Source organism: Aedes aegypti, chromosome 2 (genome assembly GCF_002204515.2).
Source record: "Aedes aegypti strain LVP_AGWG chromosome 2, AaegL5.0 Primary Assembly, whole genome shotgun sequence".
NCBI classification, from domain to species: Eukaryota; Metazoa; Arthropoda; class Insecta; order Diptera; family Culicidae; genus Aedes; species Aedes aegypti.
The window spans coordinates 456,519,397-456,536,325 of NC_035108.1; the positions used below are offsets into that span (position 1 = coordinate 456,519,397).

The 16,929-nt window shown below is 38.0% G+C and overlaps 1 protein-coding gene across 5 annotated transcripts in view; it reads left to right on the forward strand.

Annotated features, from left to right (window-relative positions):
- LOC5565883 (CUGBP Elav-like family member 2) overlaps window positions 1-16,929 on the forward strand; it is a 1,005,294-nt gene that overhangs the window by 428,072 nt on the left and 560,293 nt on the right. The window contains exon 1 of one of the 5 annotated variants that reach the window (XM_021848118.1): window positions 4,722-5,262. The exons of the other annotated variants lie outside the window; for them this stretch is intronic. Coding sequence (XP_021703810.1) covers window positions 5,171-5,262 — 92 coding nt within the window. The 5' untranslated portion in view covers window positions 4,722-5,170. Of the gene's footprint in view, window positions 1-4,721; window positions 5,263-16,929 lie in introns of those variants that run through there. 5 annotated transcript variants of the gene reach the window in all.

Sequence of the window (16,929 nt, forward strand, 5' to 3'; positions counted from 1 at the left end):
ATCTCTACATGGATCCCTTCAGTAAAATCTCTCCATGAATTCTTTCAGAAATTTCTTCAAGGATTTCTCAAGAAGTTCGTACTTGTATTCCTCCGAGGATTGATTTCTCCACAAAAATCTCTTCAGGGATTTCTCAAGGGACTGCTCTAGGAATTCTTCCAGCAAAATCTCTCTAGAGAGATTTTTTCACGCGTTTCTCCAAGGATAACTTCAATACATTCTCCAGGGACTCCTCCAGAGATGCCTCCAGATATTTTTTCAGAAATTTACCCAGGTAATCCTTCAGAGATCCCTTCAGGGATTCCTTCAGTTATTTATCCAGCATTTCCCCCAAATCTAAAGGGATTTTTTTTTCTATCTATTTTAACGAGATTTTTAGCCCTGGGCTAGTTCATCTCGGGACCAACGGCTTTACTTCCCTTCCGAAGGAAGTCGTCACTGAAATTTTTAGTGACTATTTCGGGGATGGGATTCAATCCCAGGTCCTCGGCGTGAGAGGCGTGTGTTATAACCACTACACCAGGTCCGTCCCCTATCTACAGGGATTCCTTTAAAAAATTCTCTATGGATTACCTTCAGAAAAATCTCTACATGAGTTCCTCTAAAATTCGTTCTAATGATTTTTTTAGGAATCAATATTCCTTCAGAATGTCCTGCGAAAAAATTGTGCAGAGATTTAAACAAAGATTCCTCTTGGGGTTTATGTTCAAAATACCCTTTAAAACTGTACAGGGATTTCTCCATATTTGTTTCTAGAGGTTCTTTCAGGAATTTATCCAAAAATTTCTTCAATAGGAGTTTCTGGGGGAATTCCTGGGGTAGTTTCTCCACAAAAATCTCTACAGGGATTTCTCAAGAGATTGCTCTAGGGATTTTTCCAGCAAAATCTCTTCAGTAATTTTTACGCGCATTTTTCCACCGAATACTTCAGAAATTACTTCAGGAATTCCTCCAGAGATGCCAAGGATTCCTTCAGCAATCTACCAAGCTAATTCCTCAGAGATTCCTAGAGATTTTATTCCGGCTTTTCCTCCAGAAAAATCTCTACAGGGATTCCTTTACAAATTTCTTTCCTAAAATCTCTTACGGATTATCCCAGAACAATTTCAACATGAGTTCCTCTACAAATCGATTTCTTCGAAAGAGGAGTTCCGGGATAAATTATTCGAGGAATCCCTGGAGGAACTCCTGGGATAATTTCTGATGAAAACTCTAGTGTAATTTATGGCGGAATCGCTGAAGGATTTTCTAGAGGAATTCTTGGAGGCCCGGATCAAATCTCTGGAGAAGATACTTGGGAAAATCCCTATAAGTATCGTTGGAGGAATCCATGGAGGAATTACTAGAGAAGTCACTTGAGAAATACCTGGTTGGAGTGATCCATGAAGAGGTTATCCTAGTGTAATCCCTGAAGAAAAAGTCTTGGAGTTCTGCTGGAAAATTTTTTGGAGGAGTCTCAGAAAGAATTTCTGGAGAAATATCTGGAAACATTGCTTGAAAAATTCCTGGAGCAATCTCTGGAGGGTTTCCCCCAGAAAAGTTCTTGGAGAAATCCCAGTTAAAATTTTACTGTACAAATCTATTATGGATTCACTTGAGGTATACATACAGGAACTCCTTGCGAAGTCTTTAGAAGCATCGGTGTATACATTTTCGTAATGGATCACTGAACTAATCCTAAGAGGAATCTCTGAAGGAACTCTTGGCATAAGTCCTGGAGAAATTGCTGAATAAACCGGTTATTGGAACGTAACGGGTCTTAAAATTTGGTAGCGATAAAAAGTTCTTCCTGGAGGATTTCTGGCGACTGGAATTTCTAGAGTAATTCTTTTTACCATTACACCATCGAAGATTAATGAAAAGTCAAAAGAGTATCAAATTAGTCTAAAGTTAATAGTAGTTTCCTCTAAATGTTTAATCATTTTCACTAAAAAAAAATCTTTGTTTGACCATAACTTCAAATCTTCTTCAAAAGCATGAATCTATTTTTTTTAACTATATATACAACAAACCAAATTAAAAAATTATTTCTACTTAGTTATTTACCAAAAAAATCTTAAAAACCTGATTTTTAATGTAAACAAAATCAAATTTCTCAGAATTGTTCTTATTTTTGCCGGAAATTACATGTTTACTGCTTAACAGAAGTTTATGAAGCATCTTGCTATAACTAAGAGTTAAAAAGTGCATATATTTTCGAAGTGTTTGAGGTTATGGCTTTCAGTCTTGAATAAAACTTAAAAACGGATTTTCGCTTACATCCGACGTTTCGGACATGTGTATTGTGCCTTTTTCAAGGAATTAGGCACAATACATGTGTCCAAAACGTCGGATGTAAGTGAAACTCCATTTTTGAGTTTGAATTGAAAGCCATAACCTCAAACATCAACATAACAGTCGCACCTCCAAGAAAATATATATTAAAAATTTCGGAAATATTCTAGTCATGAAATTTATTACAAAATTGCTTTTAAGACCTACGAAAAAGCTGTTCTAGCTTAAGTTTTTTTTTAACGTTTATTTAACAGACCCAAGCGCCACTAGGCATAACAGAGCCGAATTCAATTGATTTTTTTTTTTACAAATTCATAATTGCTCCTAAATTCAGCTTAACTTAAACATTAATACAAATGAACAGAAAATTAAAAAAAATAGTATTTTCCGTTAGAAATTCACTTTTTTGAGTAGTTTCTGTTAAATAACTAAGTCAAAACTATTTTTTTAAATTATGACAATGTACCCTATGTACCCACTGTTTGAAAACTATTAGATTTACTTCAAAAGCATGTAAAAAGTTGTGGAATCGATTAAGTACTCATGAAGTTAGGGCCAAACATAGATGATTTGTTTTAGTGAAAAAAGGAACAGTTTGGAGAAAACTAAGACTCGTTTTGATTTTAGACAAATTTGAAATGCTACAAAACTTTCATAAATTTAATTTTGAAGAGAATGATGCTAAGAGCTTCAAAATTGGTTTGAAAATAAAAAAGTTAAAGTTAAAGTGAAAATAAAAAAGTCAAGTCACTTGCGTAACATCTAGGGTAATTTACGGCTTCGGCACCATTCAACTATTATCGGCAACCAAATTTCAAACGCCAAATACACAGTATTTTTCTATGAAAACACACCGATAAAAACATTCGGATGATTCTTTGTTCCGTCCGCTTCCCACGAACGAGATTTCCGAGACTGAACAAACAATTTTGTCAAAGAAGTGATCAATTCAAACGAATTCGCCTCAAAACGCGGCTGATTTGGAGCTGTCGAAAAGATTTGCCTGCAGTTCTTATGGGAAACCTTCCGAAGAAAACTAGGCTGCCGACAACAGTCAATCTGACAAGACTTGTTCGAAGCGTTGTAAAAACCTTTCAAAAAGCTTCGAACAATTCTTTCCGTGTGAACCGATATACGATTGAGCAGTGCATAAATGTAACCAGACAAACACTGATTTTCGAGAAAATTGCATCGGCTCAGACGTAAGAATACGTAAGTTTCCATAAATCTTAATATTTTGGCTCAAATTTTAAGGTTTCCATTCCATCTGATAAAACATTGCAAACATTATTTGAGGAATTCCTTCAAAAAATATTCCTGGCATGCCTTCGACGATTCTTTCAAAATTTACACCAGTAACTACTCAAAGAGTCTAAGAATTGACTCAGAATCATCAGACGTTTCAAAGATTCATGTGAGAATTTCTAAGATAGATTTTCAGAAATTTCATTAATTTCATAATAAGCTTTTTTTGAACTCCTTGGAGTGTAATTCGAGGAATTCTTATGAAAATTCATTCATAGACTTTTACATATTTTTTGTAAGCAACTTCTCAAGGACTTTTTAAAGTTTTTTTTTATAAAAACAAACTCCACATTGCTTAATGGATACTCCAACGATTTACCAAGTTTTTTTTTCTAAAAATATTCCATGAAGTTATTTATAGTTAGAGTAGTAAGTAAGCTCTCAGTTAATAGCTGTGGAAGTGCTCATAACAAAACTTATCTGAGAAGCAGGCTTGTCCCAGTTGGGACATTACGCCAGAAAGAAGAAGAAGAAGTACTAAAGAATATTTTAGATAAACTTCGTTTAAATTTATTCAGGAATATTCAAAGAAAAGGTCAGGTAAAATTCCCTGTCTATTTTCTTGTGTCTTTCTTGAGAAACTTTTTGAAGAATCATCAGTGACTCCAAGAGAATTTTCTGAAGTAATTCCCGTGGGAATTGCTGCAAGAATTTCCGAAAGTAATGCATGAAGTTATTTCTAGTGGAACTTGTATAAAAAACTAGAGAACAATTTGTTGAAGAAATTGCAATATTCTGAGACATAAATAGATATAGATAAAAGCATTTCCAAAAAAGGAAAACTATTCAGATTGAAGTTATATTACAATTACAATTACATATTTACTTTCTGGACCACTGCAACAACTCATTCTTCAACACATTCCTTTACTGTTGCTAGTGTGAAATTTCAAGCTATTCCCAAATAGACAAGTAAGCTTGTTCCCCACAGACCGCCTCGCTTCGAAACGGGTTCCGCTAGATACATCGATAGCGACCTTGAAATCTCAACCAATTGAACAATGGAACAAACGGTTTCAATTTTAACCAATCTGACCACAACTGACCACGCACGCTGACTAACACACAAGCAAACGCTATTGGTCATCTCATGTGTTGTTTCCATACCTAGAAACACTGGACCATCTCAGCGCTTTTCTCTCACCAATCGGTCTCATTTCGTTTTTATCGGTTGTTCGAGACAGTATTCCTTGTTTTACCATCCGTTTCTTATTCTTCGACCCTCGTGTTCGCTGTTATCCACCCTCGCGTTGCGTTCGGAAAGTGATTTGCATCTCTCTATTGTGTGAATTTCCAGTATATTTTTTTGGGCGTTATTTTATTACCCTTTTTCTGAAGTATATTACTTCGTTCGATAGTTTCCTTTCTCCGTAAGGAAACCGATTAGTGCTTGATAGTTTGTGACGCGGAATTTCAATCGTCGGTTTTGCGTTAATCGCACGTGATTCGGTTCGAAAAGTGTTTTTTTTTCTTTCGACATTTTTACGGGTTTTTCTCGCGAGAAAAACGATTTATTTTATTGTGCCCGAAAGTTTATAGAGTGATTTAAATTCCTAGCAACTTTAACGCTACCCCCTCAGCACGAGCAGAGATGAAGTTGCTTTCGACGTACCAGAACACCCGGGAACGGTTCTTCAACCCGTTCGTCCAGCAGCCGGCTATCGATGCCGAGCTGCACGAAATGTGAGTACCCGTTCGCCATTTTGTTCTAAAATTGCATTCCCTTTTGAGCAAACAGTGAAACCCTCGCGGTGCTGAGTGGAAATAAAAATTAAATTAAGCACGAATTTTATGCATTTCATTTAACTTTTGTGCGCTGGCTGACACTAATGAGGGCAGTTGGTAATTTTCGAGGTCAGGGAACATGCGGCGCAACAGCCAACACCACCACCACCACCGGCATGGCGAATATAACATACAGTTTGGGCAGCACAATAGAACTGTTTTCTGTAGCAATGGTAGCGGGTGCAAGCAAAAATGGTAAATGTGGCTTGCTGGATTTCACTCCAACGCAACTGAGGGGGAGAGCGGGGTGAAATGAGTATCGCAGTAGAAGATACATTCTATTTCTATAATTTTTGTTATTTAACATACATTTCTTTCTCAGAATATGATACTAATATGTACACTACCGTTGAAACGTTGGGTTCACAGTCTAAAACATACAAACAAATTTTGTCTATATCTTTAGGAATACTTAACTAATTTGAACTGTCTGTGGCTCATTTGAAAGGCAATCTTACTTCGCAAGTATTTTGACAAAACACATATTTTGAAATTATGTCTACTAAATTTCTGCTTGAAGTTGTGACATGGCTGTGTTCTTAGCATTGAATCTATCAAAATTAAGCAGTAACGGTATTGGAACCGTTTTCTCATAATATCTTAAGAACACTTGCAAAATCATTGAAACAGTAATTCAAGATATAAACAAAACTTATTTACGTGCGTCTCAGGTGATCCCAAACATTTGCACGATATTTTCATCATACTGAGAAGTGAAAGCAAACTTTTGTACGATGACTTCAATAACTATTTCAGTGATTTGTAGTATTCTAGTCTATTCAATACTGAGGAAATAGTTCCTTTACAGTATAATTTTTGAAAAATGTCACAATTTTGATCTCAGAGATATGGACAGAACACTTTTGTATGTTTTATGAGGGGTGAACCCAAACTTTTGCACGGGAGTGTACGTTATTCTATACACATATTCTTAATAGTTGATGGATTCGAGCTTTTGCATTTTAAGCTTAAACCGGCGGGTAGTTAGCCCAATTTTCAAAGCAAGTTTTTCTATATTATTATCAATTGTTTTTATCCTGATGCTCAATTAGGTCCAGTACTTTGTTGATCATTCAAGTTATTCTACTTACCGAATGTTTGTGGTTTGATGTTTTCACTCCACATTCCCCTTCCATTCTCAGCAATACTGGTAGGTGTTTTTTTTGTTATCACATTACTGCAAAAGCGAAACTATAGTCTACATTTTTGTGACTGTGTGGGTTTCCATGTTTCTGGCTCCCGTCCCGAAAGTATTACAACGTTGAGTTATTTCGTAGAAAATTATATTTAGTGAAATTTAATGTACACCGTTTAGTTTACTGAGAATGCAATAATGTTTGCTCATTCGCTAAATCCTCGTACTACAGAGTTCGTAAGCCTAGAAATCACCATTACACAAGAATGTGACAAAAAATTTCACTGAAAAACGAAATTCCATGGGCATTTTTCCCTAATACCAAACATTTAGGACTGTAATGCCCAAACACTACAGTCGACTATCGTCAGTTATATATTTTCTGTAACTCGATCTTACGTGTATGGTAAATTGGTAAATTTCTGTTCATAACTCGATATGTTTTCAATTCTTCTCATTCAGTGAATTTTATACTACTTATTGTTATTTATTTATTAGTATTCCGGAAACCTAAAATTCGCATGCTCTTCTGAGTTCAAGTGACATAAAAATAAACTCCTCTGAATTTGATCCTATTTTTTTAGATTAAGAGGTGAAACTGATGACTTAAAATGAGTTTCCAAGTAATAATCTATGACTTTTAGTTTGTCATTGACATTTTTCATCAATAATTCATATTTTTAGTTGTTTTTGTTAAATAATGTTGCAGGAACTTTTTTTTTTTTAATTATACTAGTTAAGATCTGTTGTGTATAAATAAGTTATGATCTACGTTTTTCATTTTCTTGTGAAATGAAGAAATAATTAAGAAATCAACTTTCAGTTAATGCTCCTTTAGTTATTAAGCTTGGACTGCAGTTTAAATCGAATGTTCTCTTATGCGTTATGCGTGATAATGTTCAATAAACGTGTAAGAATTTATAAGGCCAAAATAAGACGCCCAAAAATTACGGAAAATAAGGCCAAACAATACGCATTTCCAAAATTCTATTCCTTTTGTACATGAAGTGTTTTGGAACATGATGCAGGCTTTATAGTTCTATTTTGAACATAGTCAAAAAAATTTTTCATAGAAAAAAATTAAATCTTACTGTTTTAATACATTTTGAGACTCTCAACTTTTACAATTTTTTTTATGTGTAGGCAATGTTAGGCAAGGGAAATCTTCTCTCATCGATTCCTTAGTCTTAAAAGAGTATATATTCAAATATTTGAGAAAGATATCTCGGATTCTCATTAATTAATTAAAGTGAACGTCAAACAAAAATGAATTTGTTTCAAAAAAAAAAAAAAAAAACTGGAACATTGAGCAAACATTTTTCATCCAGACTGAACTGTAACCTTTGTGAAGTGATTTCCAAAAAAAAAGCTCTTGAAGTGTACTAGTACAGGTAACCAATAAGCATTTGAATAAGCCGTAAATCAGTCTTCTAATTACATTACGTATGCAGTGCCGGATTTGGGCTTCGGAGGGCCCGGGTCAGATCTCATAAAGGGGGCCCCTTAAAGAACAAAATCAACACGATTTCACAAATTTACGTATTGAATTTGATTTTTGAATCAGGTGTTCGGTTCTAAGATATGCAAAGGGGTGTAGGTGACATTTTAGTCAGATTTTAGCTATATACATAAAAAAATGACTTCTTACAATATTTCGTAGAAGATTGGCTTGTGTTTTGGCTTGTTTATAATTTGTATGGAGTGAAAAATAGCTGAAAAGCTTCAAAGTCGTTTTCCTCCAATGTAGCTTCTAACCCCCTCATATCGAACATTGCATCTTTTCATTCTTCTAGTTGTTCTTTTTTTCAATTGTGTATGGAATTATGCCATTTCCATTGAAATCCTAAATTTATTGAGTAACTGTTGTATCAAGAATTCAACAATTTCCCCTCAGACAGGGCAATGCTACTTTTCCTGGAGTATCACTTACATAAACGCCCTTTCCTTCTCCTTCTCCTTTTTTGGGGGGCCCCTCTGATTGGGGGGCCCGAGGCATTTGCCCCCTTGGCACCCCCCCAAATCTGGGCCTGTACGTATGCTTACTACCTTAAAATAGCAGACTGATTGCTTGGCTAGCTTAAAATAGCTCATGTATCTCAAATGCACAACATGCTTTAGTTTTCGAGCTTTTCAATTACAGTTAAACCTCCATGAGTCGATGTTCCATTACTCGATATCGACTCATGGAACCATATTGAAAATCAAATTTCATGGTTACTACGATGGTCCCCACAAACGGCTTTCCATAGCATTGCTATTCCATGACTCGATATTTCCATGAGTCAATGGTTCCTTCAATATCGACTCATGGAGGGTTGACTGTACTTGTTTAATGCCACGAAACTGCTACCAAACTGTCATCTTTCTCGCTGTTACCCATTCCTGCTTTTAAAGAGAAATCACTAAATCATAACGTTTTTATAGAAAATAAATATGCATTGAAATAGTAATGAATATGATACATGTTTTTGTGTAAACTTAAAATCACGCAGAGAGATTCGTCAAAACTATTTTAATTGCTTTGAAATGAAAAAAAAAAGGCAAAATCCGATATGCAGTGGATTTATGTGAGGTTCAGTGTTATATATTCAAATTACATTTATTTATTGTTACATTGGTGTTCTTATTTCTTAAACTTATCCAAATTGAAAACAAAATCAACAAAAAGTACAAAATTTTTTTAACGTCCATTTCTTTACGATATTCTAGAATGACACGTTCATACCCAATACTGTCGATCGACCCAACACCATTTCTTTCCTCTTTTTTAGTGTGGAAAATTGCCAAAAAATCATAAGAGAACGCTTGTGAAATGATTCCTCAACTGGTTTTCTCTCTTAAATAAGATTCTTATGAAACACAAAACGTTCAAGATTCACAAGAAATTCTTTACGGTATCATTAGAGATCTTATGAACATCTTTCTTTTCCTGCATTCAAAGTGCGATTCTCTAAGATGGAGTCACACATTTTTTTCTTGTGGGTCTTATTAGTGTCCTCTTATGTCTTTATTTCATTAGAAATTCGTATTTAAAAATTCGAATTGAAAAACAAAATGCTCCTTATGCCGTTACTCAATATGAAAATTTTGTGTACCTCATTCCGTACCTCATTCGTTCCGTTTCTTCATTCCTCATTCGATCGCCCAAACTGCAAATGTTTGCGAAGCAGAAATGAAATCCTGTAGAAGCAAAGTTTAAGTATTGCATAAAATCCTTCCTTAGTCGAGTGGCTATAAAGCAAAGCCATGCTGAAGGTGTCTGGGTTCGATTCCAGGTTGGTCTACACACCAAAAAAATCTTAGATTTACACGTAACGTAATTTAAGCTTCAATCATGCAAAGCCATTTCTCATGTATCATTCAATGATAAAACCTACAAACACATCTATTATATCCAACATTGCTAGCAAAATCCTTAATATTGAACACGAAACGTCTTCTATTAAAGAACGTTGCATGCAAAACGGCTCGGTTTACATGATTTCCACGCTTAAAATTCAATCATAAATAATGCACATCAAATGACAAGCCGTCGATTCATCCAAGCATTAAACCGAGCATTCTTGTTTGCAATTTCACTTTCAAGATGCAAGAAAGCATGCAATATTGGCGAATGTGGGATAGAAGATCCTGAAATGTTTCAGTTTCACTCAAGATTGCAAGCATTTTCGAATGCAATGAGACAGTTTACATTAATTATCGTTGAATATTCAGTTATAACTCGTTTTATATGATAATCATAAAAGTTTACATGTCACGTAAATTTAAGATTTTTTTGCTGTGTACGATCTATTAGTGGAAATTTCCTTGACTTCCCTGGGTATGTAGTATCATCGTACCTGCCACACGATATACGAATGCGAGAGTTGGCAACTTTGGCAAAGAAAGCTCTCACACAGCAATAAATTTCTCAAATTTACATGGCACGTATTTTTTTATGATAATCATGTAAAACGAGTTGCAACTGAACATTCAACGATAATTAATGTAAACTGTCTCATTGCATTCGATAATGCTTGCAAACTTGAGTGAAACTGAAACATTTCATGATCTTCCATCCAACATTCGCCAATGTTGCATGCTTTCTTGCATCTTGAAAGTGAAATTGCAAACAAGAATTCTCGGTTTACATGATTCTACGCTGAATATTCTGCCAAAAATAATGCACATGGATGGATCGACGGCTTGTCATTCCATGTGCATTATTTATGATTGAATTTTCAGCGTGAAACTCATGTAAACCGTGCCGTTTTGCATGCAACATTCTTCGATAGAAGACGTTTCGCGTTCAATATTAAGGATTTTGGTAACAATGTTGTATACAATAGATGTGTTTATAGGTTTAATCATTGAATAATACATGAGAAATGGCTTTGCATGATTGAGGCTAATATTACGTTTAGAGGGTCTTGTCCCGGGAATCCCGGGATAAAAATCCCGGGATATCCCGGGATCTAAAAAATCCCGAATCCCGGGATATTTTCGAAAATCCCGGGATTTCCCGAAATTGCATGTTATACTAGAAAAAACTGTTGTATTTTTTTCTTATAATAGTACAAAACAAGCTGCATGTTTTTCTGGTAACTGTTGATGCAAGAATTGTAATTAGCTTACACAACAAGCGTTTTTATTGAGTCTCAAGTCCTCTTATGCTTATACCTTTATTCTGGTATGTTAGTTACGTAATTTTCAATAAACTAGAGTAGGATTTTCTACAGTTTGTTCCGTTTGTCAAAAAATGCTTTGGTGGTTGAATTTTGTATCATATTAAAATTTTATCGCTGCCATTTTATCTTACCGTAACCGTTTTAGTTTGCCCAATGTACACTTTTCTAGGACTAACATGCCTGTGGCTGTCATGCTAATACTTAAAATGCATGGAGATTCCATATGACACAAGAATGTAAATAATTTTGGTTAAATTTGAGAGTGATTGGTATCACCTTTACCTATACCTTATGCATCACGTTTGAATTTCGTTAAAGTTAATAAAAAATGCCTATTAACTTCAACTGCACATAGGTGAAATATTATTGGATTAAATCTCAGAGTAGATTGGTTTTGCCTATTTAAATTCGACATAATCTTCAAAAACAGGTTCGGTTATTATTAAACTGCTCTATATAACTAAACATTGCTTCAGTACCCGCTCCAGCTGCTCTATAGTCGTTTTGGAAGCATTTAATTTTTGTCCCGGGATCCCGGGAAATCCCGGGATTTTTAAAAATAAAATCCCGAATCCCGGGATTTTTTCGAGTCCGGGAAACAAGACCCTCTAATTACGTTATGTGTAAATCTAAGATTTTTTTGGTGTGCAGTTAATAACTGTGGAAGTGCTCATAAGAACACTAAGCTGAGAAGCAGGCTCTGTCCCAGTGAGGACGTTCATGCCAAGAAGAAGAAGAAGAAGATAAAATCTACACGCATTACCACTCCATCCTGTAGAGCGGCGCACCATCAATGACCACTCAACAATCGTAGAGTCCCAGTGGATTGACGAAAAGGCAATTATCAAAATATACCAACTACAACATTTGCTTCACGTGAGCGTGACGCTCTAGACGTTATCATTTTTGACAGCCGAATACGATATTTCTGAAGGCCGTACATCGGGCCGAAACCTTCATTTTGGTAGCATTCAAGGCGCATACACGACATGCTAGCATGAAATGACCTGAAGTAAAGACGCATATACTGCTATATACATGCTTTTTCATGTGCTTATCCATTACCTGGGATGGATCTCCTACTGAGATTTTAGAGCTGATCAGAGGTTTCCAATGAGTTTCTATAGGTCTCCTGAGCTTTCCAGGAGTTCTTCAAGGCTGTTCATGAACTTCCCATGAGTTGCCCACAGAGATTTCAGAGGTTCATATAGCTTTACAAAATTGTAGATTGGTTTGTTTACATGTTCGATGTTTCCAAAGCTGCTAAAGAAATCGTATATTTTGCGTGTTTAAGTACCCTTTTCCGTCGAATCTTATTTTGTTGCGTAGTGGATCGTTGAGTGCATCATTAGCAAGTGAAGATACCGGAAAGAGATCGGAATAATTTGAGAATATTATCCACTAAACTCTCGTCGCGTTTCTGCGGTTAACTCTACTGAGTGTGTTGTCTTGTTTATTATCGGACATCATAGTTTATCGATACGTGTTGGTCGTGAGTGAAAATTTCAAGAGTAACATTTGAAAAAATCCTATCAATATGTCACTGGTATGTTGTTCATGTGCTGGTGATATCGGTGATATCCAAGTCGAATGCCAAGGCTTCTGTAAAGCCATTTTTCATCCTCGATGCTGTGCGGTTGCTGCCGATGTGTTTGAAGAAGTGATGAGAAACAATCAGCTGTTTTGGTTTTGTCCTTCATGTACGGCGCTTATGAAGGATATGCGCCTTCGAAATACTGCACGTGCAGCTTACGAAGTGGGTCAAGGTCATGCCCTCAACTCCCATAGCGACATTATGAAAAATCTCAAAACAGAAATAATGGATGAACTGAAGGCGGAAATTCGAACCAACTTCGCCAAACTGATAAACTCAAGTACTTGTACTCCGAAATCTTCCAAACGCGTTGGTGTTGACCCCAGGTTCACCAGGAGTCGGAGGCTGTTTAGTACTGTTGCTAAATCAATCCCGAACCAACAACCACCTCTGTTATTGGGAACTGGTAGTACTCCCTCTCCGTCACTCGACATCGTTACAGTGCCTCCAAATCAACCAAAGTTTTGGTTATATTTGTCACGGATTGCTAGAGATGTATCAGTCAATCAAATATGTGCATTAGCTAAAAAACGGCTCGGTACTGATGATGTGCAAGTTATCCGACTGGTGGGCAAAGGAAGGGACATGAGTACATTGTCCTTCATCTCTTTCAAAATTGGAATGAACATGGAGATGAAATCTAAGGCGCTATCCACTTCAACGTGGCCGAAGGGTGTGGTCTACAGAGAATTTACTGACAACAGAACTGACGAAAATTTTTGGCGTCCTGTACCTGCTGCCGCATCCGACGATCCGCTGAGCCTTTCGACCGAAGATGTTGTTTTAATGGAGTAAGAATGGAAGAAGTCAACTCTTACTCCTCTCCGGGACGCAAACTTGCCACAAGTATTAAGGAAGCCTCTGTTCCTCTCACCGCAGTCGAGCCCCTCCCGCCAGCGACCAGCAGTCGTCCCGGTCCTGCGTGTGAGAAGGAAGATGAGGTCTTCCAAAATTTTTCAACAGGCAAGTACGTTATCCTTCCAAGAACTTCGTCTGCTGTACCATTCGTTGATTTCAGCATATCTCCATCAATCCAAATATTACCGACATCTTCAAGTTGGACACCGGGACGCATATTTGCCGCTTGCATCAAGGAAACCCCTACTCTTCTTACCGCAGTCGAGCCCTTCCCGCCAACGACCAGCAGCCGTCCCGGTCCTGCGTGTGAGCATGAGGATGGGGTCTTCCGAACTCCTACAACAGGCAAGTACGCTGACCTTTCGAGCATTTCGTCCGCTGTATCGTTTGTTGTTTCCAGCATAACGTCATCAATCCATTCACGTTCAACACCTCTGAAATCGACACCGGGGCGCACATTTTCCGCTAGTCTTAAGGAAGCCCCTATTCCTTTCACCGCAGTCGAGCCCTTCCAGCCAGCGACCAGCAGCCGTCCCGGTCCTGCGTGTGATTTGGAAGATGGGGTCTTCCGAGCTCCTATGAAAGGCAAGTACACTGATCTTCCGAGCATTTCGTCCGCTGTATCGTTCGTCGATTCCAGAAACCTCGTTCCGAAGGATGCACTCACCGACTCACGATTGTATGACCTATGGACGACTGCATTGGGCGATCCCCAATTGGCGATAGCGGGCCCCTCACGGAATTCTGCTTGTTTTTCTGCGATACCAAAACTTCAATTAACTGCGAAGCCGTCGATCCCATTCAATGTTTCTGGAGGATCTACACAGCATAAACGTCCGGAACGATGCCCTGAAAACCCAAGTGATATGCCATTCGATCTGCGAATTTACTATCAGAACGTGCGTGGCTTACGAACGAAAATTGATGATGTGTTCCTGTCTACGGCGGAATTAGACTACGATGTCTACGTTTTCACTGAGACGTGGCTTGATGAGTGCATTGAATCTCGTCAGCTGTTTTCTCCGGATTATTCTGTATTTCGGGTTGATCGTTGCGCTACCAACAGTTCTCGCCGTCGTGGTGGTGGCGTTCTTATCGCCGTTAAAGAAAAGTTTGGAGCGACAGTTGTTTCTACTCGAGCTAATATTGAACAACTGTGGGTTAAAATGTCGACTCAAGTGACTGATATTTTTATTGGTGCTTTGTACATTCCTCCTGACAAAAGTCAAGACGGAACTTTTATGCAACTTCATCTCGATGTTATTTCCGAGGTCTGCAGTTCACGCAGCGATGCAAGTCCGCTTGTAGTTTTTGGTGATTTCAACCAACCCCGTTTGGCATGGCTATTGAGCAACGGTTACGCTATCGTTGATGCACTAAACTCCCACATTTCATCGGCAAGTCAAATTCTTCTCGACAACATGGCATTCCAAGGCTTGCGACAACGTAATTCGATCCGTAATTCCAGTGGCCGCGTGTTGGACCTTGTGTTTAGCGATGACTCCAGTAAAAAAAGTGTACTTGCAACTCCAGCGACAGAACATGTTGTCCCACTTGATCGATATCATCCTGCTCTTGATTTCTCCGTGCAAATACCATCATCAATGACGTTCTACGAGGACATCGACCTTTCGGAACGAGACTTCCGTCGTTGTAATTTTGATGCACTAAACAGTCTTCTTTCCCAAGTTGATTGGTCCGAAGTACACCAGTGCTCTGATGTAGACAGTGCAGTAACATGCTTTAATGCCATTATTCATAATTACATTGCTGAAACAGTTCCGCTGAACAGACCGCCAAGAAAACCGGCTTGGTCTAACCGACATCTTGGTGTCCTCCGACGTCGACGTGATAAATTGCTTCAACAATACAATCGTCAAAAATGTGCACATTTCAAACGACAGTTGGACGAGGCTAGTCGTATATACCGTGGATACAATCGCTTTCTGTACAAAAATTATGTCTCCAGGAAGCAGAATGATCTTCGTCGGAATCCGAAGAGTTTTTGGAACTTTGTCAACTCAAAACGGAAAGAGCACGGCCTTCCAACAACAATGCACCGAGGAGATGTTTTCACAAGCAGTCAAGATGAAAAGTGTGCGCTTTTTGCACAGCAGTTTTCAAGCGTTTTCGTTGGCCGCATTCCTACTGTTCAGGATACTGAAGCTGCCACTTGTATAGTGCCACGTGACGTTGTTGACCTTGATATCTTTCATGTCAATGAATCAATGGTTTATGCTGCATTACAGAAGCTTAAATTATCGAATTGCCCTGGACCTGATGGTATTCCATCCTGCATCTTTAGAAAATGCGGTGCTTCTTTGGTGGCTCCACTGGTAAGCATTTTTAACAAATCGCTGCAATCGCAACTGTTTCCAACTGCTTGGAAAACATCCTACATGCGGCCGGTATTCAAGAAGGGCGATAAGACCGATTTTGCCAACTACCGTGGAATAACATCCCTTTCAGCAGGTGCGAAATGCTTGGAAACCATTGTTAATAAAGTAATGTTCAGCTCGTTCTGTTGCTATATTAGTGAGGCTCAACACGGCTTCTTCCCTAGGCGGTCGGTAGAAAGTAACTTGGTTGATTTTACTTCGACCTGCATTAGGTCCATGGATAATGGAGCGCAAATAGACGCTGTTTACACGGATATCAAGGCTGCCTTTGACACTGTGAACCACGAGATTCTGTTGGCGAAATTACTCCGACTCGGTGTTTCAACACGAATGTGTAATTGGCTGCAATCGTACCTTAGAAACAGGAGTCTCTGTGTGAAGGTTGGATCTACTGTATCGCATCCTTTTCACCCTGCATCTGGGGTACCGCAGGGCAGCAACCTGGGACCCTTATTGTTTTCGCTGTTCTTCAATGATGTGACTATCGTTCTTGCAAATGGCGGTTTGTTAATCTACGCAGACGACCTAAAAATTTTCCTCGTCGTGAGAACTGAAGCGGACTGCAGAGACCTCCAGGAGCTATTGAACCAGTTCGCACGCTGGTGTACCATGAATTTCCTGGCTGTTAGCGTTTCCAAATGCTGTGTGATTTCATACCGTCGCTGTAAATCACCAATTTTGTACGATTACAATATAAATGGTCAGGAACTCGAACGTGTGGACAAGGTCAAAGATCTGGGCGTTTTGTTGGATTACAGATTGACATTTAAACTGCATTATGCCACTATCATTGACAAGGCGAACCGTCAACTGGGCTTCATCTTAAAAATTACAAAAGAATTCAACGACCCGCAAATGATCCGTTAAATTCCATTTGCAATGAATTCCGACAAGCTTATGGTGTATTTGATT